At 42.4% G+C, this 27872-nt stretch overlaps 2 protein-coding genes across 3 annotated transcripts in view; one reads left to right on the forward strand and one right to left on the reverse strand.

Annotated features, from left to right (window-relative positions):
• Positions 1-2645: 2645 nt before the first annotated feature.
• On the reverse strand, positions 2646-27462 carry LOC137450792 (inter-alpha-trypsin inhibitor heavy chain H3-like). The gene is made up of 22 exons (XM_068157681.1): positions 27351-27462; positions 23033-23056; positions 21750-21916; positions 20612-20716; positions 20042-20204; positions 19141-19251; positions 18064-18189; positions 17405-17521; positions 16481-16649; positions 14897-15022; positions 14486-14667; positions 13916-14101; positions 12842-12981; positions 12302-12468; positions 11118-11156; positions 10027-10050; positions 8304-8357; positions 7586-7699; positions 6189-6393; positions 4896-5068; positions 3224-3335; positions 2646-3123 (listed from the first exon to the last, which is right to left on the reverse strand). The coding sequence occupies exons 1-22, from the start codon at positions 27438-27440 to the stop codon at positions 2994-2996; spliced, it is 2724 nt and encodes a 907-aa protein (XP_068013782.1). The 5' UTR covers positions 27441-27462; the 3' UTR covers positions 2646-2993.
• The window catches only part of NEK4 (NIMA related kinase 4), a 41500-nt gene continuing 25273 nt past the window's right edge, over positions 11646-27872 (forward strand). Inside the window, exons 1-2 of one of the 2 annotated variants that reach the window (XM_068157892.1) lie at positions 11646-11755; positions 23157-23249. The gene's annotated coding sequence lies outside the window, so the exon portion shown is untranslated. The remainder of the gene's footprint in view (positions 11756-23156; positions 23250-27872) is intronic. The other variant, XM_068157893.1, reaches the window with a different exon arrangement.

Raw genomic sequence — 27872 nt, forward strand, 5'->3', positions numbered from 1 at the left:
GCACAGACCATTCCTGAAGGCCACTCTTCCAACCCATCTGCCAAACCCTGCCTGAGGTTCCTCAAATGCCACAGGCAGCCTGCTGCCCTGTTAATGTGATTCTCCCTTCCTGCAAAGCAGATCCTGCTAAGCTTGACAGATGGGAAGAAAGCAAGCTGTCAGCCTTCCTCACAGCAACTTTTTACATAGTTGGAGGGGTTTTCCTCCACTTTCTACAACCTCACTGCAAAGCTGTCCCTGTTCTCCAGGCAGCATCCCCACTGTCCACACCACATTGATGTGCTGTGCCCCAAGCTGCAAAGGTGACTGCGCTGAGGGCTGTCCCTGGCTGATGGAGCTGATCAGGTCTTAAAAGACTTCACTGGTGTGCCTGGCTACTGTGACTCACAAATCCTTTCTGCAGTGCCACCTCCCCTCTGCACATGTGCTTTCTGTTCCATAAATATGTTCCATTTCACTCTTTTCCACTTGAATTGTGGCTTGGTGGTTTAATCATTCTCCTCCTGTCCCTTTTGGGCCCTTAAGCGAGTTCTGAGTCTTCTGGTTTCTGAGGCTCCCTTCCCTTGCTCTAGAAGCTGAAGACACAGTATAGAGTATTTTGCATTCTGTGATTTCTGATTCCAATGCAGAATACACAGCTTATCTCACACTTTTCTAACCAGTGTTGTACCAGTCAGCAGTCAGAGTAAAAATTTTATCTAGTGTAAGCATTTGTCTGCTACTTCTTTCTCCCCTTATTGTCACCTTCAGCTGCATTTGCAGTTATCTCCTGTGCTGCAGGAATCTTGCAAGAATCACATTTTACAAAGGGTATTTTTCTATCTCTACCAGTCTGAGTGGGAGTTTCTCAGGCTGCCACAGAAGCCACGCAAAAGCAGACTCAGAGCCCCTGAGGTCGGCTTGTGGTCATCAATTCAGTCACAGCTAACAAGACTCCGGCTGCCTCCACAGCTTATCCTCATCCTTGTGAATCAAGCAGGAAAGCTCTGGCTGAGGCTGTGCCCAGAATTGCCTTGTGCCTAAACTCTGTTAGCCAGGTGGGTCAAGGTCTGTTGTCCACAGCTATGGGGGTTTTTCTGTTTTAATGGAGCAAATCAGAACAGAACCAGACCTGCTGGGCAGTCCGGTGGCTCCTGTCTCAGGAACCAAAATGAATCGTTGCTTTCTTTTACTTTATTCCATTTAATTCATTATCTTAGAGTAAAATTTCAGAACTGGTTAAACTTCACCTTAGCAGTTTCAATTCTCTGTTTCCCCTCTCACCCCATCCTATTTCCCTGCCTTCCTCATTTTCAGTAATTTATGACCTTCTGGGGAAACCACTGTTTTCTTTCATCACTTTTGCCTGAATTGAGCAGGAAGAGATACCACAGCCGCTGGGACACCCTCCCTCTCTGCAAGAATTCTTTGGGGTTTATTTTCCTTTCTTCTTCTACAAAACTTCTGCTTTTAGTAAAGGCTTTTCTTGAGAAGACCTTCCTCTCCTGTAAATTTAGAGGTTATATTTTTCTCTATTTCCCACCCTCCCCTGTTATTTCTGCTGCAATTTTTTTCACTGCTACCTTTGGTCTTTGTTTAACACATCACATCTTAGGCCATCTCTGGGGGGTTTTCTACTACACTCCTCGTGTGTGGCTGCATCCTACTTTCCCACACGCTGACTTTCCTTCCTTGCTGTATAATAGTAGGGAAATTTTCTGCTTTGCCACGTGAGACAAAAATTGCTTTGCTGTGGCTGATTTGATAAAACAAAACTCTAAGTAGTAAGAAATTTGCTTATTGTTTGCTATAAAAACGAATAGCTTAGAAATGGGATGTTTCTTGCTCTGAAACACCTAAGTTCTGGTTTGGGAGCAGAGGGAGGATTTTACTGGAAGAGAGTAAGGCTCTCACACAAAAATGATGCTGTCCAAAAGGCAGCTGCTGTTACTTAAATCTCAGTGCTATTTGGAGCTGTGGTGTTTCATGAATTTATAATGATCTGGGCATTCAAAAGTTCAGATTAAAACGCTGAAACACAGAAGTCCTGGGTGCTAACAGTCCTCTGGTGTGAGGGCATGGCACCAGCCCTCAGTGCTGCACAGCCAAGCGGTCAGATGGCTTTAAGTACTACTGAATTATTCTGAAGAAGGTGCTGGCCTGTCAGCTGTCCTCCATTTCAAACCACATTGGGCATCCTGGGCTTTGCAAAACCAGATGGAAAGTGGAGAGAGCTGCTGGAATAGCTGGGAAGAGCTGCTGGAATAGCTGGGAATAGCTGGGGTTGTTTAGCCTGGAGGAGACTCAGGGGAGACCTTATTGCTGTCTACAACTACCTGAAGGGAGGTTGCAGCCAGGAGGGGGTTGGTCTCTTCTCCCAGGCAACCAGCACCAGAACAAGAGGACACAGTCTCAAGTTGCACCAGGGGAAGTTTAGGCTCGAGGTGAGGAGAAAGTTCTTCACCGAGAGTTGTTAGCCATTGGAATGGGCTACCCAGGGAGGTGGTGGAGTCACCATCCCTGGAGGTGTTCAAGAGGGGATTGGATGTGGCACTTTCTGCCATGGTTTAGTCATGAGGTCTGTGGTGACAGGTTGGACTTGATGATCTTTGAGGTCTCTTCCAACCTTGGTGATTCTGTGATTGTGTGAATAACAGAACAAGGCAACAAGTCCTGGGGGTTTTATTTCAATCGCTCCCAGCGCTTGGTTGTTGATTTACAATTGGATGGAATGTCTCTGTTAGGTGTGACAGAGTCAAATTTTAATGATTTTTAAAGCTAGTGAATGAATGCAGCAAAATGAGGATGTTTTTCAGGGGATAAGTGATGTCTGTGCACACAAGCAGAACAGCCGTTTAGCACTTAGGATCTGATCGACTATCCTGTAAAACTCTCTGTGAGAATTCATCACATCTTGGCAGTGCAAAGCGTGGTGAGCTTCTGTATGGTTAATAACTTGTTGAACACTGAAAAGTGCTCTTCTTTCAGAGGCATACTCAGCAAGCTGTAGATGCTCAAAAGAGACTGGAAACAATGTAGTCCGTGTGAACACCATCGATCAGCCCGGCTCCATTGTTATGCACAAACCAACAAGGAATATCAACACCGTGCTCAGGATCTCTCTTGAAATCCTTCTGCCAGCCCCTGAAAGGCAAAACACAGTCGTGGAACCATCCAAGCAGAAACTGTGCTTTGACAAGGTAATCTTTCTGAAGTCTTTGCTAAGCACTTAATTATTTTTTACCTTGTTACTGTCAGTTCATTGTTTTTAACAATCATTGTGGCATCTGGTTTCTTGGGATCGGATCCAGGATGAATTTCAAGTATGGTGAAGTCAATGGGGTGGAAAAACTGTCCTAAAAATAGAAGCCAAAATTACCACTTCAGGCATGTTGCACACATTAAACCAGAATCAAACCAAACAGAAAGCCCAGAACTTCCACGTTCCCATGCAATTTTCCATGTCCCCTTAGGGCTGTCAATGAATAAGCAAACAGCCAGTTTCATATCAGGTTGAACTTATGCCTGTGATATTATCTACTTTTTACAAATCAGAGTCCAATGCATTTCATCTGGGTGAAAGTTCCAGCTTCTGACTGCACAGTAAAATTAGCCTCTTCTAGATACCCTTCAAGATATCCCCACTTTTTGCCTTGTCTGCTCAGCTCTCACTCTCCAAGTCTTCAGCTTTTCTTAATCATATAATGCATCTGTTTCTCTCTGAAGTTTTTGTGTGTGATTGTGCTCAGAACAAGGCTGGCAGCTAAGGAAATGTCACACTCCTGCCAGGATTAGCTTTCACAAACTCCTGGCTGGGCTGGTGCAGGATGCTGCTGGTGCTTTGAGTGCTATAATGAGCACAGATTTTAGATACTTAGTGAGGTACAGAGGCAGATTCCAAGATGCTGGAAAGAGCGATGAGATGTGTAAATCACTGAAGCGTAACACGGTGTGCCCGTGTCACCTGGGCTTTTGCTATTTTCTTGCTGCTGCAATTCCTACCATAGCAGAATGACTCCTGTGTGGAGAAGTCCTTTAGCCTGAGGAGACTGGAGTATAAACAACATTCTATCCCAATTCTGCTCTCTTCCTGTTTTGTTACAGCACTTCCCGTGACACATGGACCTAACGTGAACTGTGCCGGCTCACTCTCCTTGGGCCTCAAAGTGCATGCCAAGACTGAGTAAGCTTGCAGCAGTTCATTATTTTCCACAGTGAGTAAGCTTATTGACCCAAAAAGAGTGTTTGCTCCTCTTATCTGGTTTTATAAGTGAAAACTGCAAGGCAGGGGGAAGCAGCTGTTTTCTGTGTGTTTTCCAACAGAGAATGCACTGGCAGAAAACAGGATTCAGTGGGGTCAAAATTTGAATCCCTGAATTACTAACTGTGCTTCTACTAGAGTAAGGACTGTTAGCTAAAATCTTAGATGACATGAGGCATCCTGTGATTTTACTATATTCTAGTGAATCAAAACATACCTTAACAATTTCTTTTCTTACAAGGATGCATAAATGAGGTTCAGCAAATATTGATTGCCCAAACACATGTATTTTTCTCAAAGAGCTTGTACTCAGGAGAAAGGTGATAAGATGAGAGATCAGCCAAGATGCTGCAAGAACACTGTAGTAAGGGGGGGGAAAAAATCTGTAGGTAGCATTATCTTTAGCTAGATCAAGAGGCTCCAAGATGGCAGTGAGGCAAATGGATGCTAGTGATTTCAGCAGCAGCAGCATTTGAGAAGATAACGCATAAAGCTTGAGCCCAGAATATTTGGTTCAAAATTGTAATGTGCCAATCAATGCCATCTCAGGTTCCTCTGCTATCTCAGTTCAGAAAGTCTAAGTACAAGATTGTGTTTATGAATTATGTGGCTTCCCAAGGAAAGACGACTGTGAAGACACTAAATGAATCCATACCTAATAATCCATGGGTCTGTGTAGACAGTTTATCACCTTCCAGTGTATACAGGCCCAAGAAGTCTTGGTGGAGAGGATGTTTCTTCCATACTTGATGCAAAACAATAACAAATGAGGCACTGCTGCCCATTTGGAGCATCACATTTTTTTTTCTGTTAATTGTTAAAGTTAAACTGAGGGGAAAAACAAACAAACAAACAATCAAACTTGATTTAGGGCACTTTGCTTCCCAGAGTTAAGAGCAAGAAGAAACCTGAGAAGCAGCAGCATGTCCCACAAACAAACGTGGCGTTACAAGCTGTTCAGTGGTTTTAAAACAGAAGGTTTGCTGGCTAGTTTGGTCCATGTGCACCTGTGTGTGTCCACATGCAGTCCAAGACTCTTACTACATTACACTGTAGAAGGCTACCTAGCCTTTAACTTCGCAGCAAGAAGTTTCTACCCAAACTCTGCCCTGTATCAGCACAACTAATCACAGAGGGGTTAGTGATATGTAGACACAACACCTCATGCTCAGTAATAAAAATGTTATTGATAAAACCATCACTGCCTTGCCCAGACACCAGCTGACAGCTTTTCCTTTATTATGTTTTTTTGTCCCAGAAAAAACAACTCCTGAACTGTCTTGGTTAGTGCTAGGACAGAGAAGATTTGCTTCTGTTGCAGCAGGGATATGGACAGCATTCCCGTCATAGTGACACCCTGCTGTACGGGTAAGAGTTGTGCTCCAGTGCTGCTTCTGTTGCAGAGCCATGTTTTGAGAAGGTCATTTTGTTCCAGGTACACAAAGAAAACGTACATGAGGAGGAGCTGCTGCCCATTCCTTCTCTAAACTTCCTTTTGCACAGGTATAAATGATTCTGTAATGGATACATCAGGAAAATGTCCCTGCTGACAGGGCAAAATGTACCTGTTCTGTAAATATCACTATTTCCATTTCTTAAAATGGAGATTGCTTACACCAGGTTACTATGTCCTTGTTTGAAAGACTCTTCCTAAAGTTACTCTTGAAGGACTTTGCAAGACACTGTTGCATTAAGCACAATACCAAATCTAGTTTTACCTCAGTCACAGGCATAGAGAATCAGGGAAAATTCTTCACTTAGTCCAAGCAGAGAAATTTATGAATTATCAGCAGTTACACAACATAGTAGGGAGCAGAATCCAGCAGGACTGAACCAGATACTTTTGTATATTCAGACTACAGATCTTAAAAGTATATTATTGATTAACACTAAAAAAAGAAGGACAGAAGGTAATAGAGGAGCCTGATACTCATCCTGTAAGCCTTACCCTTCCTGTTGCAAGGTGACTGAGTCAAGCCAGCTGAAACCTGTTTTTTCATTGCCATTCTGAACAGTGATCTTCTCAGGAGTTACTGTCACTTTTAAATCCAGGTGCTTATTTGCAATGCCAAGTTTTCCAAAATATGTGTTTTGGATCTTTGCATCACTATTTGGTCTCTTATCACCAATGAGTTCCCCATTGACTGTGATGCCTAATATAAAAAGGAAACATTAAGTCTTCTTTTAAGAAGCCAAGAAGGCCAGTGGCATCCTGGCCAGCATTAGGAATAGTGTGGCCAGCAGGAGCAGGGAAGTCATTCTGCCCCAGTACTCTGCATTGGTTAGGTCACACCTTGAGTACTGAGTCCAGTTCTGGGCCCCTCAGTTTAGGGAGGACATCGAGACACTTGAACGTGTCTAGAGAAGGGCAACAAGGCTGGGGAGAGGCCTTGAACACAAACCCTATGAGGAGAGGCTGAGGGAGCTGGGATTGTTTAGCCTGGAGAAGAGGAGGCTCAGGGGAGACCTCATTGCTCTCTACAACTACCTGAAAGGGAAGGGCTCGGTCTTTTCTCTCTAGCAACCAGCACCAGAACAAGGGGACACAGTCTCAAGCTGTGCCAGGGGAAATTTAGGCTCAAGGTGAGGAGAAAGTTCTTCACTGAGAGAGTTGTTCGCCATTGGAATGTGGTGCCCAGGGAGGTGGTGGAGTCACCATCCCTGGAGGTGTTCAAGAGGGGATTGGATGTGGCACTTGGTGCCATGGTCTAGTCATGAGGTCAGTGGTGACAGGTTGGGCTTAATGGTCTTTGAGGTCTCTTCCAACCTTGGTGATACTGTGATAGCTAGGACCCAATCAACTGATGTCAAGGAGCATTGTGGAAGTTTAGCAACAACTCAAGGAAACAAATAAGAGCTGAAAAACAGATCAGAACTACATGTGCATGTTTGTGCCAGTGGAGATCTGGGGGCTGTTCTGTAGATTTCCACAAAGAAAACTAACCCTTTATTGAGAGAACTTTAATATTTCCTAGAGCACAGAGAGTCTGCGATGGCAGACTGTGTGACAGCAGAGTCTTTACCAGGAATTCCATGGGATGGCAAACTAAGGATTATTTTATTGCTTGTATTACTGTTCACTGAGCCAAATCACGTCTTTCAACTCTCACAGTGAGTTTAAACTCTCCCAAAGTTTTAACTCTCACAAAGTTTAAAAGTTTGTCTTGCTCCAGGAAGCGAAAACACAGCCACAGTAGTGGTAACCTATCATAGCTACAGGAACTCCTGCTAACTTTGCTGGGGAAAAAAAAACAGTATAGAAGAGAGAAATAGCCTTTAAGCATATGACATTTTGTTACAAGTATCCTCATTTACAGTATTTTTTAGAAAGCCTTTAAAACTCACCTGTGACTGGGTCATTTATTAAATTCAACACAGCACCCGGGTTTTCATTGATGTTGAAGCAAATGGCATCTTTTTTGTGTGGCACTGATATAATGAAGTGAGGGTCTCCATCAACTGGAAAGGCAAATCACTGGTGTTTGTACAGTGACAGGTTCAAAGTTCTGCATGAACATTTAACATTGAGGCAATGTAACTGCTGATGCTGGGGACCAACAGCAACTGGGTCCTTGCACAAGCTGTAGGCCCATCTTAGTCCAGTCTATTCTCAAAGGAGTGGCGGGGAGCAAAAAAAATAGCTGCCACTGTCCCCCCAAAATGAAGTATGTCCTTTTTCCTTTCATCTTTCTCAAGTACATGACATGTATCCTGTGTCTCTTGACCACTGCAAAATTTGGCACATAGATTGTAGGTTCAGGACGGCTACCTCTGAGTGCTCATCTCTGCGGCCCATGAAAGTACTACGGAGGGTTCATCTGAATAGGGAATATGCAGCTACCAACAGAAAGCCCAGCAGTGGGAAGGAGAAAATGCCCATGTATAATCTCAGTGACTTGTTCTTGAAAAAGCCATTTAGAGATGTTTAAAGTAAATTAAAATACTAGCCCTTTGGAAACAAAAATTGTCTGCTTTTGTGGGAGGGGATTAGCTAAAAGCCTCTTAAGAATTGTGTCATTTAGTCTTAAATATTCTCTTCTGGCACACTACTCAAGCTACTCACCACTAGTATACCATGTGGGGACTGCTGAATATTGGTAAGATACTTGTGGAACTGCTGAGAACAAATAAAACAAATGTTAGAAAAACTCACAGCCAAGTGGAATATTTACACAACATCTGCACAGTACATGTGTCAGGAAGGTAATATGCCAGGTAAGCTGCTAACTAGTTCTCAAAGCATATGGTCCAGGGGATGACAGTTTGTGCCCCTTCTGAATAAAGTAAAGTTTCAGTACAAAGACAAATTTCATTTGTAGTTTAAATTGCTTTGACAGTTTCTACAAGGCCCAAGCAATGTATCTGTAGGACACAAATGTCTCAGACTTAAGGATTAAGCTATTAGCAAGGAAATGCAACATCATCTATTGAAAACGTCTGAAGTTTTGACATTTGGGTTTTTTTCCAGAATGAAAGTAATACCAGGCTGGAGAGTTGGGCAGAGAAGAACCTCTTGAAGTTCAAGACTTGCTAGTGTAGAGTCCTGCAGCTGGAAAGGAATAACCCTTTGCACCAGTGCAGGTAAGGGGTTAACCTGCTGGAAAGCAGTTCCCCAAAGGAGGACCTGGGAGTCCTGGTGGACATCAAGTTCACCACGAGTCAACAGCGTGCTTTTGTGGCCAAGAAGGTCAATGGCCTCCTGTGGGGCATGAAAAAGAATGTGGCCAGCAGGTCAAGGGACATTCTCCTCTCTCTCTACTCTGCCCTAGCTGAGGCCACATCTGGACTACTGTGTCTGGTTCTGGGCTCCACAGTTTGAGACTTACAGGGAACTACTGGAGAGAGTCCAAGAGAGGGCTACAAAGATAATGAGGGGACTGGAGCACCTCTCTGAGGAGGAAAAACTGAGAGACCTGGGGCTCTTTAGCCTGGAGAAGGGAAGATTGAGATGAGATCTCCTCAATGTTTATAAATATCTAAAGCATGGGACTGGGCTCTTTTCAGCAGTTCCCAGTGATAGGACAAGAGGCAATGGGCACAAACTGGAACACAGGAAATTCTACCTAAACATAAGAAAAAAAATTATTTGAGGGTGCCAGAGCACTGGAACAGGCTGCCCAGAGAGGCTGTGGAATATCCTTTTCTGGAGACTTTCAAAACCTGCCTGCATGTGTTCCTGGGCAACCTGCTGTGGGTGAATCTGCAGGAGGGTAGGACTAGATGAATGCAAGAGGTCTCTTCCAATCCTCGCCATCCTGGGATTCTGTGCATTTAAATCTTTTCAATAAAGACTGAGAAAACTAGACAGAGATAGAGAGGGAAAGGCTGAGATTAATCTCCAGAGCATTTCCAGGATTGCCCAATGAGCAATTGAGGGGTCAGTTGCTGTCTCTCTTGAATAAAGTAGTTTCTATTTATATAAGCAACTGAACGTATTAATTTAGCCAGAGATCTGACATTGTAGCCCCTTGTTTTATAGAATTCCAAAGGAGAAATAAATTCAAGTCCATCCAGTGTTGAGGAGAAAATGGTGGTTTGATGAACTGGCATTTACTCCATAATAGCTATTTTTAGCTGTAACTTTTAAATCTGGCACTGTTCAACTTTATGTATGTTTTCAGCACTGAGCAACGCTTTAGCCGTGAGCAGAAATTGGTGGTATTTGTTAAAATACAGCTGTAAACCCAGAAAAGACAGTTTCTATCTCTCCAGTAATTTCAGTTGTCTGAATCAATTTCCTTTGACAGATGCTGCTTCATTCAGAAGCTTAAACTGTAATGACTTACCCCGAAAAGCTGTGACAGCCTGTGCTGTGAACAAAACAAAATGTTGGTTTAGAGGCTAGAGAGAATAACCCCCCCAATCTTTTCCACTTCCCTCCTTCTACCAAAACCAATCCCAAAATCTTGTAAATATGTATAAATTTCTAAACATTTTTAAAACAAAAAACCCTAAAAGTCCTGCAACAAAGCAAAGGTCATGAACAGGTAGAAAGCACATCCTGCTTTGCAGTGAAAAAGGCACTTTTCCAAAGGCATGGGGTTTGCTCTGTAAGGGGCTGGGACAACCTGCTCTTCCCTGATTCCTCCATGCCACCTTGTTCTAAACTGAACTGCTAGGAAGTCAGTAAGATTTACCCACCTGCTTCAGTATTTTACTAGACTTCTTTCTACATCTGAAGCTATGGAGGGGTGTCTGAGGACAGGGCTTTGTATCAGAGTATCAGTCAGGGTTGGAAGGGAGCACAAGGATCATCTAGTTCCAACCCCCCCTGCCAGGGCAGGGACACCCCACACTAGATCAGGCTGGACAGAGCCTCAGCCAGCCTGGGCTTAAACACCTCCAGGGATGGGGCCTCAACCACCTCCCTGGACAACCCATTTCACCACTCTCACGGTGGAGAACCTCCTCCTCACATCCAGCCTGAATCTCCCCACCTCCAGCTTCATTCCATTCCCCCTAGTCCTATCACTACCTGAGATCCTGAGAAGTCCCTCCCCAGCCTTCCTGTAGGCCCCCTTCAGATACTGGAAGGCCACAAGCAGCAATCACAGCATCAACAAAGACATCTCTGTATGAGAGTCTGGTACACACAGGTATCTGTGAGTCAACAGTGCAAGCCTGGAAAGCAGCTTAGCTGTGCTGGGCCTGAATTTTGGGATGGTGGGATGCTGCAGTTACCAGGCACAGGAGGCATTTACAAGCTTTTCAAGCTGAAATGTTTTTAATCTTTTTATAACACAATCTTGCTTCATTAACCAAGAATTTTCTGAAAATATTGCATTCTAGATCAAGTAAGTGATCAAGTAAGGTGGATTTCCTAATCCACCTCTAACAGTTAAAGCTGTTAAGCAAATTTAATAAGGAATGTGCTTACCTTCAGCTGTTGTTGCCATGGGCAGGTAAGGAGTGAAAGGAAGGAGAAAGAAAATTAGTGTTTCAGTTTATGATTAAACAGGAAGGATTCTGTTCAAACATAAACAGGTTTGAATGTTTTTTCTTAGACTGAAAGTTCAACCAGGTACATTCAGTATTTCAATATCCATTTCTTCCCAATGACACAGCTCAGTATTTGTATATCAAACACACACACTGCAAGTAAAAAGCTGTTATGTGGGGTGGCAAAACTGCAATGAGATATGCATATGACAAGAGCACTATTAGTAATTCTTTTAGTGTTATGCCATTTCCACACTGCAAATTGTTCCTTATTGGCTCTGCTCTCTTGTGGTTTTTAAGGCATTTTTTGCATCATTCTATTAACACTGACTGGATGATTCAGTGATCCTCTTTGTGAATTTAGACTTTAGAGTGTGTAAAAAAGTATTTTCTTCTCTTATAAAGCAATAGTGATTTGAGTATTGTCTCCTTTCACTGCTCTAAATCTTCTACATACGTAGAGGATTTACTTGGAAACAGGTTCAGAAAAGAATCTTTGTGCTTTAAGTGCCTAGAAAGGGAAAGCAAAGAGCTGAAGATGACTCTGAATGGACATCACTTCTGCCAGATGCTTGGGTAAGTTTTTATATCTTATTGAGTATGGCTGTAAACTTTGAAGTGGTTATTCTGTATAGGGACTTGAATGTTAAATTAAACATGGAGTGCTTTTACCTCAATATCCCATTATGACAGTTATGGGGAAAAAAGGCAAAAATTTTATCAGCAGAATGCTTGAAGAATTATTCAGAAGTGAAGGGCACTTAATGCAGAAAAATGTTACCACATTTACCCCTAAGCTGAAGTAGATAAATAAGAGTGATGTGAACTAAACTGAATATAGCTGAATCATTAGATTAGAAATGCTTCTTGGGTTTTATTTCTTTTTGGATGTAATATTTTATGTATTTAGCTTAAAAGACACTTATTTTGAGTTTATAGTGTTTTGCCTGTATGATTTAGTAATGAAGGATGGTTTGATGGAAATGAGCTTTACAGTGAAAAGTGATTTTGCATAAACCATACACACAAAAGGCTGCAAAGTAGTTTTTTCAGATGTGTGTTTAAAGCCTTTTCTTCAGGGGAGCATCAAAGGAACACTTCCAAAATACAATCAATTTGTGAAAATGTTGATACCTTCAATGGGTTTATCTGCAAGCCCATCTTGATTGCCAAGGTCTTCTGGCTTTGTTACCACCATGGATGTCAGTGGTGTTACAAACTTGTATTTTAGTGAGAGATCCAGAGCTTCAGCTGTAAGATTCTCCTTTTCTTCTCCTGTAGCTGCAGTACTGAATACAGGTAGAGATTCCCAGCATTAATAATTCACTACTCAGTGAACTCTGGATTAAATATTTTAAGTGAAGTCTTTTCCTTTCAGATAATTTATCAATAAGGACTCTTTGTTACAGTCTAAGAGCACTTCTGATTCTACTTACTATCCAAGCAAAAGGCAAAACTGTGCTTTAGTTTTGCAATAATTCTAAAGTGTTTAATTTTCAACCTGACCTGGGAATAGTGAAACTGAGGAGGAGAGCAGGTTGGGACATTTTCCTCATTTTTATGCTTTCCCATTGGCACCTTAGTGCTTCATGCCCTAGAAGTTGCACCAGTGAGGAGGCTTAATGGGTTCACAGCTAGGATGTTATTCCAGATAGAATTTACCGCTTCTCCAGGAGTTGCTCAATGGTGAGATAAGCCCAGAGCCTTTCAATGTAGTCTCCAAATATGTATTCCTGTTCTTGGTAAGCTTTAGCTGTTTCCTCAGCATCTTGTTGTGTAGTATATGACAGAGCATCATTAGCCTGTTAGGAATAAGGAAACTACACTGTATCATGAGTAGTCAGGGACTTCCAGAACCTCCCAAAATCAACACCTTCATGTCTGAAAACCTTATTAAACTGGAAACCACTCTAACCCTACACAGCACTTGCCCAGGAAATTGTCAGTGTAGTATCAGGATCTGTGTTCCATTGCTTCTTAGTAGTGTACACTACAGGACATCATGCAGTTCCCAAATTCATATGGCAGTTTTGTTCATTAGGATATGGCTACTCAGGATTTAAAGAACTTTGGTAAAGATGCCAATTTCACATGGGAACAGAGTCAAGCAGATATGCTTAATAATACATTATTAGTATTTGAAATATACCTAATTTCACATAGTATGTTGAATACACTACAGTGTATGGGGCATAATAAGCACTGTATATGACACATGTGTTTCTTAAATATCAGGGGCAAACATTTGTACAGAATCCAGATCTAGAGAGGCATGTAGATCAACTTGGTTTATATTAGAAGTGAACATCCACTTTAATAGGCAGGCTTTTCAACTATTCAGGTGTCTTCTCTACCAGTTTTTCTTCACTGAATGAAGACTAGTGGTGATGAACACTGAATGTTTGGCTCCTGAAAGAACCAGGTAGAGTATTTAGAGACTAAACTTTAATGAGAAAAAAAAAGAAGGAAAAAAAAAAAAAAAGAAACCTTTTATTAGAGCTAATTCAGTCACATTGCACCAAGTTGTTCCAGACTGACCCGAGTGTACGTGACTGAGTTAGGCAACCAACTTGCAGTTTTAAAAGCGATGACTTTGGCATATTTATTTTCCTCACATATGTAGTAACATATCCTGGCACTGAGGTAAAGAAATACTAGTAACATTTTAAGTATTGGCAGCTCTGAACATTCAGACATTTTGCATGTCTTCTTGAAGTGAAAGAAATCCATACTTACGCCTTCACCTATCACATCTACGGTCAAACTGTTTTGGTGGCTGTCTATGAAGCGCCCAGCCACCACAATCTCAGACCCATCATAGAAATGCTTAAAACTGTTTTTAGTCAGGTCTGATATTTCATTTTCTGGGTAGTTTAGCACCACATCTGTGAGAATGGGATTTGACACCTCGTCATAAAACCCCTATGGGATGAAACACAAAACAAAACAAAAGGAAAACATTTAACTATCGTTGTTTCTTTAATGCTCAGGCAGACCGGTACTCAGAAACATCCTGCTATTTGGTGCACACCAAAGTGTCCTTTAGAACCATGATGTGTGTCTCCTTACACCGAGTTTTGAACCCTCTTCCATAGCCCACAGTACCCCCTCTTACGGTCCTTCCACTTTCTGTTTATGTAAGGGAACAAGAAAATGAAATGCAACTTATATTCTGATTACAGCAGCCTCTTGAGTATCTCAGTAGCAGATTACACTTGGGGACTTTGATTACTTCAAAATAAGAACATCTGTACAGTTATCTGAACTAATGTCTCTCTCAACTAATTTAAGTGGTGATTACTGTACCTGAAGCTGCAAAGCTGCATCAGAGTCAGGATAAATCCGCCGGGCTAATCCTTTATTCTCCAGCGCCATCTTCTCCAAGAAGTTGTAGTCAACACCATAGCCAAACCCAAGATTGTATAAGGCATATTTTCCTTCAATGGCTTTTTTCACATGTGCCTGAATGTCCTCAGTATTAGATACACCTGTATGAAACCAGAAGTTTGAGTTTTCTTCCTAAGTAGATAAAACAATCACAAAATGAAATGTAGCCAGTGGTGTTTAGACTTCTTAGGAGGCGTTATCAAAACCTTGTTTCAGTAGTGTGATGCTGCTATAGCAGAACTTAAATTCAAAGATGGAGGCCAATTTCAACTAAGTATTTATTTGTTAGTTAATTCACTGTCTTTATTATTCCATCCAACACAAACTTACCTACGTTTGGCTGGCCATCTGTTAGCATGATAATTATAGAAGCGCTTCTCTTGGGCACGATGTTTCCTTCGTAAGCAGCATTCAGCATATCAATTCCCCTCATTATACCACCATGTAAATTTGTCACTGCAAGGTAGATACAAAAATGTGGGTTCAACACTGATAATCAAGGTAAAGGTCCATTTTTCACTGTAAGCTGATCAGATCTCCTAATAGCATGAAAAGGAGAGATCTGGGTTTGCCAGCAAGGGGATGCTTAAATAGAAAAGTATAAAGAAAAATAGGTGTCACATACTGAGCACATTTCAACTTTAGGAGTGTCTCATCAGGTATTACAAAAAGGAAAAAAAATGGGGAAAAAAAAGAAGAACAGCCACAGCAAACTCCTGGCCAAGCTGTCAGCCCATGGCCTGGATGGGAGCACACTGCAGTGGGTTAGGAACTGGCTGGAGGGCCAAGCCCAGAGAGTGGTGTTGAATGGTGCCACATCCAGCTGGCAGCCAGTCACTAGTGGAGTGCCCCAAGGATCAGTGCTGGGCCCTGTGCTCTTTAACATCTTTATTGATGATCTGGATGAGGGCATTGAGTCCATCATCAGTAAATTTGCAGATGACACCAAGCTGGGGGCAGGAGTTGATCTGCTGGAGGGTAGAGAGGCTTTGCATAAGGACCTTGACAGGCTGGACAGATGGGCAGAGTCCAACGGCATGAGATTGAACACATCCAAGTGCCAGGTTCTGCACATTGGCCACAGCAACCCCATGCAGAGCTGCAGGCTGGGGTCAGAGTGGCTGGAGAGCAGCCAGGCAGAGAGGGACCTGGGGGTACTGGTCAATGGTAGGCTGAACATGAGCCTGCAGTGTGCCCAGGCAGCCAGGAGGGCCAATGGCATCCTGGCCTGCATCAAGAACAGTGTGGCCAGCAGGAGCAGGGAGGTCATTCTGCCCCTGTACACTGCACTGGTTAGGCCACACCTTGAGTACTGTGTCCAGTTCTGGGCCCCTCAGTTTAGGAAGGAGGTTGACTTGCTGGAAGGTGTCCAGAGAAGGGCAACAAAGTTGGTGAGGGGTTTGGAACACAAGCCCTGTGAGGAGAGACTGAGGGAGCTGGGGTTGCTTAGCCTGGAGAAGAAGAGACTCAGAGGTGATCTTATTGCTCTCTACAACTACCTTAAGGGGGCTGGTAGACAGACAGAGGTTGGTCTCTTCTCCCAGGCAACCAGCACCAGAACAAGAGGACACTGTCTCAGGCTGTGCCAGGGGAGGTGTAGGCTGAAGGTTAGGAGGAAGTTCTACACAGAGAGAGTGATTGCCCATTGGAATGGGCTGCCTGGGGAGGTTGTGGAGTCATCATCACTGGAGGTGTTCAGGAGGAGACTTGATAGGGTGCTTGGTGCCATGGGTTAGTTGATTAGGTGGTGTTGGATGATACATGGGACACGATGATCTTGAGGGTCTCTTCCAAACCGTTCTGTTCTGTGCTATTCTATTCTATGCTATTCTATGCTATTCTAGTCTAGTCTAGTCTATGACTGAACTGGTAACTTACACAATAACCTACTGGCAAGTCCAGTAAAGTACTTACGGCCTTCAGTGTCAATGCCCCGAACAAACTTCCTTGCTTCATCCAAATTCTCTGGAGTGGCCTTGATTAATGCTTCTTTCCAGGTGTGTACATTACTACCAAACAGTATGAAATTGAAGAAGTCATCTTCTTTAATGTCATCTAAGATTTTTAGGAGTGCTTCTCTTGTCTACAAGACAAAGATTTAAATCTATGGTTCAGTATTGGATGAAAGAGTGCTTGCAAATTGCACATGATTAATCTCCCAGCATTTGGGGAGTTTCAACTTTAATATACAGTGCATTGTGCAAAAATTCTGAGCTTGTTCTGTCCTTGCCAGTCCCTGTGTCTATTTCAGAGTGCCTCTAGTGAAGTCAGCCCGTTGCAATTACATCTGGTAAATCTTTGTAGCAGAAAGGAAAGTCAGGTCTCATGTAATGGATCACTGCTTACACTAAAGTAAGCTGGCATGGCAGATTGAAAGTGATGGCAAAGAGGCAGCTACAGCTTGGTGGAGAAGCTCCTATGCAAGCAAGGGTGGATATTTTGATGCAGCACCAAAAACTTGAAAATTATGAGCATTACCTTAGAATGGGGAGTCCTAACTATAAGAAGAGCTGTTGCTTCCCAGAGGAGACAGAATGAACAACACAGATAATGCACATATTACCATATGCACAGTTTCATTTTGGATCTGTCCAGACACCTGACAGTTGATATTGAGAGTTTTGAACTAATAACATCTATAAGTAAGTAAATACTCTCTAAATGTATAGAATTTTGTTCTGCAGTAATGCTTCAAACTAGTAACTGAGCACTAGAGAGGTTACAACATAAACCCACTGGGTGTATCTTAAGTAGCACATATGTGCTGTAAGTCACCATATCCCTTCCATCACAGCAGAGGTTCTTTCATTGAGACTCTATAGCAATGTAATAACTTACCTGTTCTATTTCTCTTCCAGACATTGAGCCACTAATATCTATTACAAAAATAACATTCTTGGGCAACTTTGGAAGATTTGTTGGTGCAAAGAAGTGTACAAAGTAGCCATTGACAATCTGAAAAACAAAATGCAATAAAGCCTCACAAAACCAGGTCTGTGCATTATAAAGGTAAAATGGATGAAGCAGAAATTATTTTCCTTTAATGTCTAGTCTCTGAGCAGACTAATGGACTTTAATGGCCCTGACCAGTCTCCTCTTTGTTCAGGGGCCCATTTAAGACTGGACCTTTAGTCCCTGCCTGAGTTACACTGTAAGAATACTTGTTCTCAGCTGTGTCACAGCCATACCTGTTCCTGTCCTCCAGTGATTTGGATCCTACCCTGCAGACTCTTTTCCTACCTTGACTTTGGGCTGCCTCATCATCACAACTTGCCTGATGGCCTGGGCTCTCAGTTGAATTTGACTGCCACTTCTGAGTCTGCCTTGCTCAGAGTGGGGGAGTGGGCTCATGGCTGGAAATGCCCCTCTGCTGTCAGCTGTATTGTCACATGCACTGCCCTGTGCTTTAGCAAACAGCTGGCCCTCACTGCTCCCTGACCTTTACTGTGCAAGCTAAGCTGTTCAACAGTTCAAAATTTCCAGCTGTCAGATTTCACCTGCAAATTATTTGGAGTTGTTCTCTCCACATCATACTTTACAGTAAAATCTCCATCCAAGACAGATTGTGAGCAATTTGCACAGGTTCGCTGCTGATCAAGAGTTGGCTTGAAAGAGATGTGCCCCTGAAAAGAAAAGCTTCATTAGATCTGAAACTTAACAGCTGAATATTTTCTACAGAACACAAAGAAGTCTGTGCTTTTGTAAAACTAGTATGATTATATTCACAGACATTAGAATGACCTGTTTTGTCAGGTTAGGTATTACAGCATTGTCAGGGTTGGAAGGGACCTCAAAGATCATCCAGGTCTAAATCCCCTGCCATGGGCAGGCACACCTCACACTAGATCAGGTTGCTCAGAGCCACATCCAGCCTGGCCTTAAAAACTTCCAGGGACTGGGCTTCTACCACCTCCCTGGGTAACCTATTCCAATGTCTCACCACCCTCATGGTGAAGGACATTTTCCTGACATCCAATCTGAATTTACCCACTTCTAGTTTTGCTCCATTCCCTCTAGTCCTATCTGACATCCTAAACAGTCACTCCCCATCTTTCTTGTAGGCCCCCTCAAGATACTGGAAGGGCACAAAAAGGTCTCCTCAAAGCCTTCTCTTCTCCAGACTGTATTTATGTATTTGTAGATGGGTGTGATACCTGGAGGCTGCTATTTAGAGAGAGCTCCATATCTTCACTGCTCCATCTTTCTTGGCTCAGCCCTCCACTGTGAATGACACCTTTGATAAGGCTGTTAAGCAGACTGGGTCTCAGGAAATCTCCCACTTCTGCACATGAGAATACAACTTGCAGTAGTCCTGTTGGTATCCAGGTTTAAAACTACTGCTGTGAGACAAGGCCTACTAATTTGGCTACAGTACTATGCTCACAGCTACATGGCTTTGGATCTGCATGGAGATGGCCTTCAACCTGCTGCTTTGGAATTCACAGCTCATTTGCACAGGCAAGCCTTTACTGCCTTTGTTTCTATTCCTTTGCTGCCACTTCCTCTGCTAGCACTGACATTACCCTTTCAGAATTATAACCACAATAAATTATGACATGCAGTTGTCACTGTACCTTTTTCCCTGAAAAAGTCTTTTTAATGATATTTTGTAGATCATTAGTGATGAACGTTCCTTCTGCTTCCAGCTCAGTGATCCCCTGAGGCTCAAAGATATCAACTTCAATCTGAAATATTAATTGAGGATTCATCGTTATTGATTACCCCACGATGTATCAACTTAGCCATCTATGGGAGGATCAGCAGGCCACTAGAGATGTGGAAGAGGGATTTTTGTAAAAGCAAAAGTTTACTTTTATAACTCATAATGGCAGGCTAAGCTTTTTTATACAGGGAAGTTAAAAAACAAAGCTAGACAAACAGGAACCTTAATGGAAATATAACTTGTCTGAAAGCTCGATACTGGGAGTCTGTAAAATGCCAATAAACACTCAAGTCCTTCAAAAATATAACCCAGCCATTAGCTGTGAGTTGTGCCCAACTTTGCCCTATATTTCAGTATGCCTTCCATCATAGTGTGTTGAAACAAATGCTGCATAAGCTCTTAGAGATGCTGAGTTTTGTAATGACTTTTGCGTAGCTTTTTTTGGGGCATGCAAAGGTGAAAAATAGTGCCTTGGAGCTTGGTTTTAGCAAGGCATGTGATGTGGCTTCACAGTGGTGTGAGGAAGGTGTAGTTTATACTATAAAGGCATTTTTAAATCTATTAGTGTTTGTTCCATTTTACCCCAAGGCATAGCAATGGCTTTTCCAAGTTTCTGTGCAGCATTTCTTTTGGAGGCTTATAGCTGAGCCCATTTGTCAGGCTTACAAACAGAAAGCATCTGGTGTGGGCTCCTCACCTGAGTCATTAGGAATATTGTCAAGGGCCTTCAGCTCACCTGGAATGAGCATGGCACTCCACTTTCAACAGATGTACTGAAGTTACAGTCCCATTTGATATGGTTTGCCACTTACCTCAAAGTTTTTGACAAGCTGCTTTGGTTTTACTTTGATGAACATCTCATATTTTCCAAAGTGTCGCTTCAGCAGCTCCTCATAGGTGAGCTCAAAAGTGACTTTACTGGCTGCTGCAATGTTGACTGAGACAGTGAATTTTTCTGTCTTTCTTCCTGAAGCTCTGTATTTAAATGGTTAAGGGGAAAAAAAAATCTTTATCATTTTCCACAGTATTTATTGTTTGGAGTTTTGGAGTAGCATTTTCAGAAAGGAGTAAAACAAAGACAGGAACTTCGATCTACTGCTTAAGTCATGCTCAAACTCCAGAATTTATTCAGGTTTCCCAGTGAGCCTAATCCCAGGAACAGTGAAAATCACAAATGTGCAGAAATAGTCTTTCCATAATTGCAGCTGCAGTCAGAAGCTTTATCTCCTTGTTATAATTTACACTACAATAACTCTAACTCAGCGATTGTTCTTCAGCCCTGTAAAAAACAAACGTCAGGAATATGCCAGAACCAAGCATTTCCAACCTCACAATTTGCTATGGGATGATGATGTGGAAGCCACACAAAACATCACTCTTACTTGACAAGACCAGCAGTCTGTCCTTTCGAAACAGCTTTCTCATACTGTTTTTTTGCAACTTCTTTTTCCTTTATAGTTCCAGGGTAAGTGACACCATCAATCGTCCTGCAGATGAAAAAGCCCTAGTTTAGCTGAATGGTTTGCACTGCTGTATGAAAAGTTACTATAGGCAATAATCTGCTTTTGCACTGCTCTATGAAAAGTTACTATAGGCAATTGTCTGCTTATTGACTGGTTTGCTTAAAAAAACACTTTCAGAACTCTGATATTGTCAAGATTTCAGCACTGTCACTGCAATTAGTCATCTCAGGGAATTCAGCTGGAGTGAAGAGCTCTGTGTTCAGTATCTCACAGAGAATTTAAATGCATTTTTACTTTGGGCTGATAAGAACTCTACTTACACCTACCACATTCCTACACTTCAGCAGCTTACCATCTCCTCTAACAACAAGAGAGCTCTCTCGACGAGACTCATCTGTCTACAACTGAACACTTCATCCTCGGACTCCTTAACACCATTAAACAGTCATTTCTCATGGGATATTCATCTCCTCCTACATTAAAAGTTCTGGCATGCATTAAGAGTAGTTATGCCTAAAAGCTACTGTTTCTTTTCACTGAAAATAAACCAGGCATATGTGATTAGCAGAGATGGACCTCATAATGATGTGAGAATTGCATATTACTGCAACTAAAGGTACCAAAACCTAAAGGTACTGCAACTTAGGGTAAAAGAATACTTCTACTTCCTGCCTTTTATTCAAAGATGATTTTTAAATTGAGAGATAAATGAAGCTATAATGACATCAGGGAAATTGAGTAATGGAGCTTTTCAGGTTTGATAACACCAGAGTAAGTGGTATTTCTGAAAAGGACAATGAATTTCCAGAGATCTCCCATTCCCTAAGGTCCATGATGATGAATAGAAGTAATTGAAAATGAGTCATCTTTTCTAGAGATGTACCAATGTTTGCCTTTTGCCAAGCATTGTGCAAGTTAAGAGCATCAGAACATTACCCAGGAGGCATTCAGAAATCTATCAAATGGCAAAGTAAGAGAGAACATTTGGGTTTGGCTTCTCTCAGCTGCACTTGCACAATTTTCAGTCCTCTCTAACAATACTGCTAGGATTACACACATGCTGAAGTTGGTAATGAAGGCTGTCTTAGGGAGTTCAACATCAAAGAAGACTTCTTTGTGCGTGTTACCACGATTGACAGCTCTGCTGGTGATGACATTGTGAGCGAATCGGGAAGTGATTTTACTGTCAATTTTCATGCTATAGGTTTCGATCCCATTGACAACCTGTAGATTGAAAAATGGAGAAGAGAAGACAAAGAGCTAGCTGTTAACACTGATGCCTGTGTTAATCAGCCATCATCAACTTCTTAAAAAGAAACCACGGCAGGACATTCTTCTACTCCAAAGCAAAAGAGGAAAGACATCATAACAACTGGAGCATAGCTGCGTTCCTGGGCTCTCTATCCCTCTGCCAGCATGGTGTTGTCTCAGGAGTTATAGCTACAGCCTCTTTAAGAAAATCCTACTTCAGGTCTTTTCTCTGCTAAGATTGTGACTTTCATTTATGGTTAGTCAGAGGGCACAACAACTTACTGCTGCCTCACTGTCTTAGTGACTGTAATTATTAGCTGAGCAGATGACTCCTATAGCAGGGATTTAAGTTTATAAATAGACCTAAACAGTTCCAGATGGCTCCAAATTCCAGTCTATGTTACCCTCAATTTCCTCACAACTGGGGCTCTCCTTCTTCTTTAAACAAGGAAATGGGTAGGGCAATACTTACTTTGTTTGAATGCTCTGGTATAAGGTTGCTGGAAACAATACGAAAGCATAGGCAAGAACAGATGTGACTCCTTAGGCAGCTCTGCAATGAGTCTGCTTCTTGCAGTAAAATTGGCTCTGGAAAGACCCCTGGAGTTTTTTATGGTGGGTCTGATCTGTGGCTGGTTGATTAAGAAGGTCCCCAAACAATCAAAACACTTAACCATTGCTAAAGTGGAGTACGGGTGCCAACTGAAACCAGCCCCAGAGATGATTCTTGTTCTCCTTACATCATAACTACATCATAAACCAAAAATATAACCAAAACAGAATGAAAGTCTGTTAGAGATACAGAGGTGACTTCAAACAACTTTGCTATTTATTCTAACACAGTGAAGTTAAAAATTACTTGACCATTCTCTTTCCTTGTCCAGGGGTTTCCATCAGAGCTTGGAAAGGAACGGTGGTTAATCTTACTGCTTAAAACAAGCAACTCTGGGCTACTCCCCACATCACACACACTCAGAAACAGCCATTTGCTCAGTCTGAACTCACAGAAACATGTTGTGAACAGAGCAAGAATATTCTTGTCACTAGAAATCTTGGTCAGGAGCCTGGACAAAACCAAGCCTTACTCACCAACTCATTGTCAGCATTTCTTTTCTGTAAAGAGAAAAACAAGGGAACAAATCATGACTAAGTCAGGAAAGCTGCATTTAGAAAGAAATCACTTAGCACTTATGGAGTTGTCATCTGCTTCCAGGTCAAAAGAAGTTGTCCAGGAGAAGGAAGGCTTGAGAGAGGTCCCCATTAGTGAGTAAACTTGAGGGAAGACCAAGCAAGGCATCTGACACAGGTACAACTGTTTTGCTTATAGCATTCCCCATTTTGGTGACCTTTTTGGTTTTCATTTGCTGTTAGTGCACCTTGAACATTGTGGGTTTGAAAAGTTGAACTTTGAACGTTGCTGCTTTTGTGTTTTGCTCAAGTAGCACAAGAAGTTATCTTCTTTCAGGTGAAAAAGAGACAATAATGGACAGCCTCAGAGATCAGGAGAGTGATAGAACAAGAGGCTTGAATGCTCAGTGCCAGTTATATTTAAATGTCATTGACACTAAAGAACAGATAAAAATCTGCTTAATACAGATTCTTTGAGCACAGGTTGGCTGTATGGTGACATCAAAGTAAAAGCAGAATGTGTTGTCCTGAGGGTGACATATTTTTCCTGGGATTTCCTGGTTCTGGGTCCTTTAGTGTACATTTTCATTTTTCAAACTAATTTTCCAATAGAATAGAATAGGAGTAAACCAGGGTGGAAGAGATCATCACGTCCAACCCATCATCCAACACCATCTAATCAACTAAACCATGCAACCAAGCACCCCAGCAAGTCTCTTGCTAAACAGCTCCAATGATGGCAACTCCACCACCTGCCCAGGCAGCACATTCCAATGAGCAATCACTCTCTATATGAAGAATTTCTTCCTAACATCCAGTCTAAACCTCCCCTGGTGCAGCCCTCTTGTTCTGGTGCTGGTTGCCTGGGAGAAGAGACCAGCCCCTGCCTGTCTACAACCTCCCTTCAGGTAGTTGAAGTACCTGAGCCTCCTCCTCTCCAGGCTAATCAACCCCAGCTCCCTTAGCTTGTCCTCACAGGGCTTATGTTCCAAGCCCCTCACCAACTTTGTTGCCCTTTTCTGGACATGTTCCAGCAAGTAAACATCTTTCCTAAACTGAGGGGCCCAGAACTGGACACAGTACTCGAGGTGCAGCCTAACCAGTGCAGTGTACAGGGGCAGAATGACCTCCCTGCTCCTGCTGGCCACACTGTTCCTGATACAGGCCAGGAGAAGTAAAAAGAGATTTGTATTGAAGCATAAAACTCCCAATTCATCCATTTTATTCCAGTTACACACACATCCAAACTACCAAGCAGATATATCACAGTATCACAGTATCACTAAGGTTGGAAGAGACCTCAAGGATCATTGAGTCCAACCTGTCACCACAGACCTCAGGACTAGACCATGGCACCAAGTGCCATGTCCAATCTCCTTTTGAACACCTCCAGGGATGGTGACTCCACCACCTTCCTGGGCAGCACATTCCAATGATGAATGACTCTCTCTGTGAAGAACTTTCCCCTCACCTCGAGCCTAAACTTCCCCTGGCACAGCTTGAGACTGTGTCCTCTTGTTCTGGTTGCCTGGTTTAGTCTGGAGGAGCTACCAACCCCTTCCTGGCTACAACCACCTTTCAGGTAGTTGTATCCTTACCCTCTTTTAAATTTTACTCCTAAACTTTTCCTGTTTCACCCAAAAAGCCTCTCATTCTGATGTGAATAGGTAAGATGATAAGGCAGCAGGCTTACAAAGAGCAGAGGTGGTCACTATGAAAGGCTGCACAGAGGGGAAAGAAAAACTATTAGAACTGGGTTGGGTTTTTTGCACATTTGCTCCTAGAGTACATGTACATATCAGAAGCTCTACAAAAGTACCACGTAGTCTATTCTGAGAGACAACAGGTTTGGAGCTATTTACTGAATCATGTTAAAAGAACAACTTGTGTAACACAGTTCCTGTAAGCTCAGCTAAAAAGCCCTTATCTCTTTTGGCTCCAAGGGCCTCCTGGGTCACATTCTGTGCATGTTTACCTGCTTGCCTAAAGAGAAGGGTGAAGATACAATAAAATATCAGGTCAGACACACATCTCAGCAACTTTTACGGCTTTTATTACCTTTCACAGGTTGAAGGTTTAGGGGTTGGAAATTGAGACATACAAGGGTTTGTTTTGGTTTGTTTTTCCAGTTTTGCTTATTCTGAAGATGTGTTTTTTTCAAGTCACTATACTCAAGTCTGTAGGAATGTAAGACTTTAGTGGGGAGGCTTCTCAACTTCTGTAAGAGTCTGGCCAAAAGGTCTGTGTATGTTTCTCTAGGTTCCTCTTTTAAACTTGCCATACAGATGCTTTCTGTGTGTACACTTCATGCTTCACAAACCTATGTGGGCTTTTTTTTAATGCCCACATAGTATCATAGTATCAGTCAGGGTTGGAAGGGACCACAAGGATCATCTAGTTCCAACCCCCCTGCCATGGGTAGGGACACCCCACACTAGATCAGCCTGGCCAGAGCCTCATCCAGCCTGGGCTTAAACACCTCCAGGGACGGGGCCCCAACCACCTCCCTGGACAACCCATTCCAGGGCTTCACCACTCTCATGGGGAAGAACTTCCTCCTCACATCCAGCCTGAATCTCCCCACCTCCAGCTTCATTCCATTCCCCCTAGTCCTATCACTACCTGATATCCTGAGAAGTCCCTCCCCAGTCTTCCTGTAGGTCCACTTCAGATACTGGAAGGCCACAATTAGGTCACCTTGGACCCAAAGTACTACATAAGAAAAACAAGGTATTATTTGCAGATCTACAGCAACATCGAAGATTTCATCATCCCAAGTGATGTGAATTGGCTGTCACAGAAAAAAAAAGACCAGAATACAGCTAAGCTATGAAAACTTAACTTCCTCTTGAGCTACGTATGGGAGTCTCGCTGCTGCCAAAATGAGGGCCAGAAAAAGGAAGGCTGTATTATTGTCACCTGTACTTCCAATGAGTAGTTCTAAGGGTAGTTTTTAACCTAGGAAAAACCTTCCCCACCTTTAGTAGCTGCATATGTAGGAAGAAGGTGTACAAGTGCATATAGGGACCCTTGATTTGGATTTTTGTTCCATTTTCAGCAGAATTGGGTCTGCCAACTGTGTTTACCTGACTACAGCTTTAAAGGCAGCTTTGACAGCCTGAAGGTCACCGGCCAGCCAGGCTTCATCACTTCTTGCTGGCACACTACTTGCTCAAAGGAGCTAAGACAGCGATGGGGACTAAGACCTTCACACTACCTAGCAATCTCCTCCATTTCAATCAAATTACATTTGCATAAAGTATGTAACAAAATTGGGAGAATCAACTGACCTTTCTGTAGTGTTCTGAATGTACAGATAAGGCACTGCACAGAGCCTTGGCTATTTTCCACTATGAAAGGCTTTAAGCATTGCAAGACATACAGAGAACAACAGGTAGTATGGTAATCAGGAGGGAATAGCTCTATTACAGCTGGGCCACTTAATGATTAAATAATAAGAATCCATGGCATCTCCAGTTTGCAGCAATAAATGCCAAGCTGATTTTTTTAAAGTTAGATATGTTATTATCTTGATTTTCAAAGAAAAATTCTTGGAAAGACTATAACCTCTTCAACAAAAATTGAGTGTAAATTGTTCCGTCCTGTTCTACCCACGAGCCCACAAGGCTCCCTAAAGAGATCTCCCCTCTGTAACTTTCCATAGTGTGTAAGTACTGAGAGGAGAAAATAATGTATTGAGGTGAGGAGTAATGGCTGGCAATTTAACTGAAGAAAATGAGGCAGAACATCAGGAAGCACTGCCTCACTCAGAGATCCAGTCAAAACCAGAACAGCCCCTTTGTGGTACAGGTGTGCGTTCTGTGTCATGCCAACATGCAAATCTTTTGAGAACCCTACCATGGCATTTGGATAATGGACCTATTTCTCTGAATGCCCTGTTGTATCTCTGGTTTCTGCTCCTTGGACAATTCTTTTCACTGGCACTTTGCATTGCTTTACAGGTGCTGAAGTCAGTTCCCTGGCAGCACTGATTGTTTAACACATGAGATGATATAAGATTGCTAAAACATTTTAGCATTATGTGGTGATGACAGAGAAAACAGAGAAAAGTGATGCTTAAAAAAAAAAGATAGGAGAGCTGCTTTAGAACTGATTCAAAACTGAGGCTGATTAGAGGTAAATTGATCTGAGTCCCAAGTCTGATCTTGTGTAACAGAGAACACAAAGCTCCTGGTGGTAGCGCTCTCTGTACTCTCTGACAAATGGTAAGAAGTTAATCTATGAAGAATGGAAGCCCCATACATGTTTGATTACTTACCTTGATGTTTCTGACATGTGTTATCAAAAAGTCTGACGATGCAAAGGCAGGAATCAATAATAAAATATAAAGCAGCAGGTGGCTTTCCATTTTGGAAAAAAAGTAAGGCTCCAATCTGAATGATATGCAGAAATATATGCTGCTTTGTTTACCAAGTGTTAATAAGTAGCCCACTGTAAAAAGTGGGATTAAACATTAGGCATTCAGGAAAAATCAAATACTGGATTCTGAATTTGCATCATCTGCAGAACACTATTACAGAATCTACAGAATATTTCACCCTTGTCTCTTCTATGTAACATCTGCAAAAAGAAATTCAATGGCCATTTTCTGTACAGGCAGCTGAGACAGATCTCTGCTCTAGACTCCTCTTTTCCAGGTGAAAACCATCATCTATCTAATACCTTCTGCTCTAGACTCCTCTTTTCCAGGTGAAAACCATCATCTATCTAATACCTACTGCTCTAGACTCCTCTTTTCCAGGTGAAAACCATCATCTATCTAATACCTTCCTGTCCATGG

Source organism: Melanerpes formicivorus, unplaced genomic scaffold (assembly GCF_026170545.1).
Source record: "Melanerpes formicivorus ecotype bairdi unplaced genomic scaffold, bMelFor1.0.p_v2 SCAF_38, whole genome shotgun sequence".
In the NCBI taxonomy this organism is placed as follows: domain Eukaryota; kingdom Metazoa; phylum Chordata; class Aves; order Piciformes; family Picidae; genus Melanerpes; species Melanerpes formicivorus.